Here is a 2,450-nt window from a genome sequence, read left to right as displayed (position 1 = left end):
AGGCGAAAGCAGCAAGGAGGCACAGAAGGTGAAGTTCCAGCCCTCCATGTCCACAGGCAAAAGCAGCAAGGAGGCACAGAAGGTGAAGTTCCAGCTGGAGAGGGACCCGTGCCCACATCTGGGGCAAATTCTGGGGCAGACCCCGCAAAATCTATCCAGGGGCATGGAAAGCTTCCCAGGGAAGGTTCTGGGGGCGACCTCTGAGGAGTCGGAAAGGGACTTGAGGAAGCCCTTGAGGAGTGACTCAGGAAGTGATTTATTAAGACGCACAGAGAGGAATCGTATAGAAAACGTCCTGAAAGCCCACGTGGGCAGGAAGTTGGGCCAGATGAACGAGGGCTTGATCCCTGTGAGTGTGCGTCGATCCTGGCTTGCTGTCAACCAGGCTTTTCCCGTGTCCAACACCCACGTGAAAACCAGCAATCTAGCACCCCTGAAAAGTGGGAAAGCCTATGTGAACACAGCCCAGGTGCTTCCCTTCCTCGAGCCGTGTACTCAGCAGGTGCTGGGAGCCCATATTGGGAGGTTATGGGCCAAACACAGGTGGGGTCTACCCCTCAGGGTTCTCAAACCCATTCAGTGTTTTAAATTAGAAAAGGTTTCGTCCTTGTCCCTTACACAGCTTGCCGGTTCCTCCTCAGCCACCTGTGAATCTGGGGCTGGCTCAAAAGTTGAGGTGGCCACGTTCCTTAGAGAACCACCAACGGCAAGTCTGAGAAAGCAGGTGCTGACCAAAGCATCTGACGTGCCAGAGAGTCTTCTGGCCTCTTCCCCTGCATGTAAGCAGTTCCAGAGGGCCCCGCCAGGGATCCCATCTTGGAATGATCATGGGCCCTTGAAGCCTCCTCCAGCTGCACAGGAGGGCAGGTGGCCATCAAAGCCCCTCACATACGGCCTCACAGGCAGCACCCAGCAGAGCAGGAGCTTAGGAGCCCAGTCTTCAAGGGCTGTAGAGACCAGGGAGGCAGTGCCACAACCCAGAGTCCCCTCAGGAATCCATATGCTGGCAAACCTCCAAGCCACAAGGGAAGATGTGTGTGGTTTCGAGGCTCCAGGGACCAGCAAAAGTTCTCTACTCCCTAAAATGTCTGTCGCCCAAGATCCAAGACAGCTGTGTCCTATGGAGGAGGTTATTAGTGAATTTGAGCCTGGAATGGCCACGAAGTCAGAGACCCAGCCTCAAGTTTGTGCTGCTGTTGTGCTCCTTCCAGATGGACAAGCATCTGTTCTGCCCCTGGCTGCAGAGAATTTGGCTCCTCAAGTGCCCCAGGGCCATCTCCAGAGCACGCCTCCTGGGAACATGCGGGCTTCCCAGGAGCTACGTGACCTCATGGCAGCCAGAAGGAGCAATCTGGGGCACAGGGAGCCCAAGGACCCCAAATGTCAAGTCTCAGGCAAGAGACAAAGCCCGATAGACACTCATCAGGATGAAGGTGTCCAGCCATTGCCATCAAAGAAACAGCCTCCTTCAATAAGCCAAAACATCAAGCATTTTTTTCAGCAGGTTTTCTCAAAGAAGAAAACGAAGCCAGCACCAGTCACTGCCGGGAGCCAAAACGGAAAAAATAGGTCCTGTGTGTACGGCAGCAGCGCTGAAGCTCAGGGGCTCATGACAGCAGTCGGACAGATGCTGGAGGAGAAAATGTCAGTTTGCCATGCACGCCAGGCCTCGAAGGTAAATCAGCACAAACAAGAGTTACAAGCTCCAGTCTGTGGGTTTCCCTGCAACCACAGGCACCCCTTCTTCTCAGAGGGCTATGCCGCCAGCAGTCAACAAGCCACTCTCAAGAGCCAGCGTTGTCCCAACAGAGAGAGGCAAATCAAAGATCAACAGCCCCTGAAAAGTGTCCGGTGCAACAATGAGCCATGGGGCCTGCGACATCCCCAGCTCTTGCTCCCCAAGAAAGCTGTACCCCCAGTCAGTCCCCCTCAGCACTGGCCGAAGACACCCGGTGCCTCCAGCTACCATCACCACTGTCCCAGGCACTGTCTTCTTCGGGGAGGTATCTAATTTGGTCACTAAAATAGATTTTTTTTTATTAATAAGAGGGTGATGGCTTTGATTTGTGCCGTGCTTGGTGTGGGCTTGGTTTCTAGAAGCAACAGGACATGGATGGGTGCTGACAGTGATGCTGCAAGCCCACCTTCATCCTGAGTTCCTTCACTGAACCTTACGTTTCCGTAACACTGTCTTTACACAACAAAAAATTCTAAAAACAAGATGAGAAAAACCTATGAAGAGCCCACTCTGAAATACGGTTCAACTGTCTTTCCACTACTTACTGTCTACCTCAAAGTTTACGCAGCTCTAGGGAGAAGGTTTGCAGAGATGATGTCACAGGGCTGAAACATTGCCATGCAGTCTCCAGGAAGTGCCACAGCCCAGTAGCTTCATGTGTCACCAAATAGTGGAAGTTTGGGTGGGAGAGTGCTGGGCCCTGAGTTCAGAA

General features: G+C 53.1%; 1 protein-coding gene across 1 annotated transcript; it reads left to right on the top strand.

The window, feature by feature from the left end:
• Positions 1 to 6: 6 nt before the first annotated feature.
• Positions 7 to 1,918, top strand: LOC111534285 (spermatogenesis-associated protein 31A1-like; the record flags this gene model as incomplete). Its single annotated transcript, XM_026451873.1, has 1 exon — positions 7 to 1,918. A coding segment is annotated over exon 1 (1,872 nt), but the record flags the coding sequence as incomplete, so codon positions are not given.
• Between the last annotated feature and the right edge of the window lie 532 nt (positions 1,919 to 2,450).

This window comes from Piliocolobus tephrosceles, unplaced genomic scaffold (genome assembly GCF_002776525.5).
Source record: "Piliocolobus tephrosceles isolate RC106 unplaced genomic scaffold, ASM277652v3 unscaffolded_30706, whole genome shotgun sequence".
Classification (NCBI taxonomy): Eukaryota; Metazoa; Chordata; class Mammalia; order Primates; family Cercopithecidae; genus Piliocolobus; species Piliocolobus tephrosceles.
Note: the sequence above shows the minus strand (reverse complement) of the source record. Positions and strands in the feature narration are given on the sequence as shown.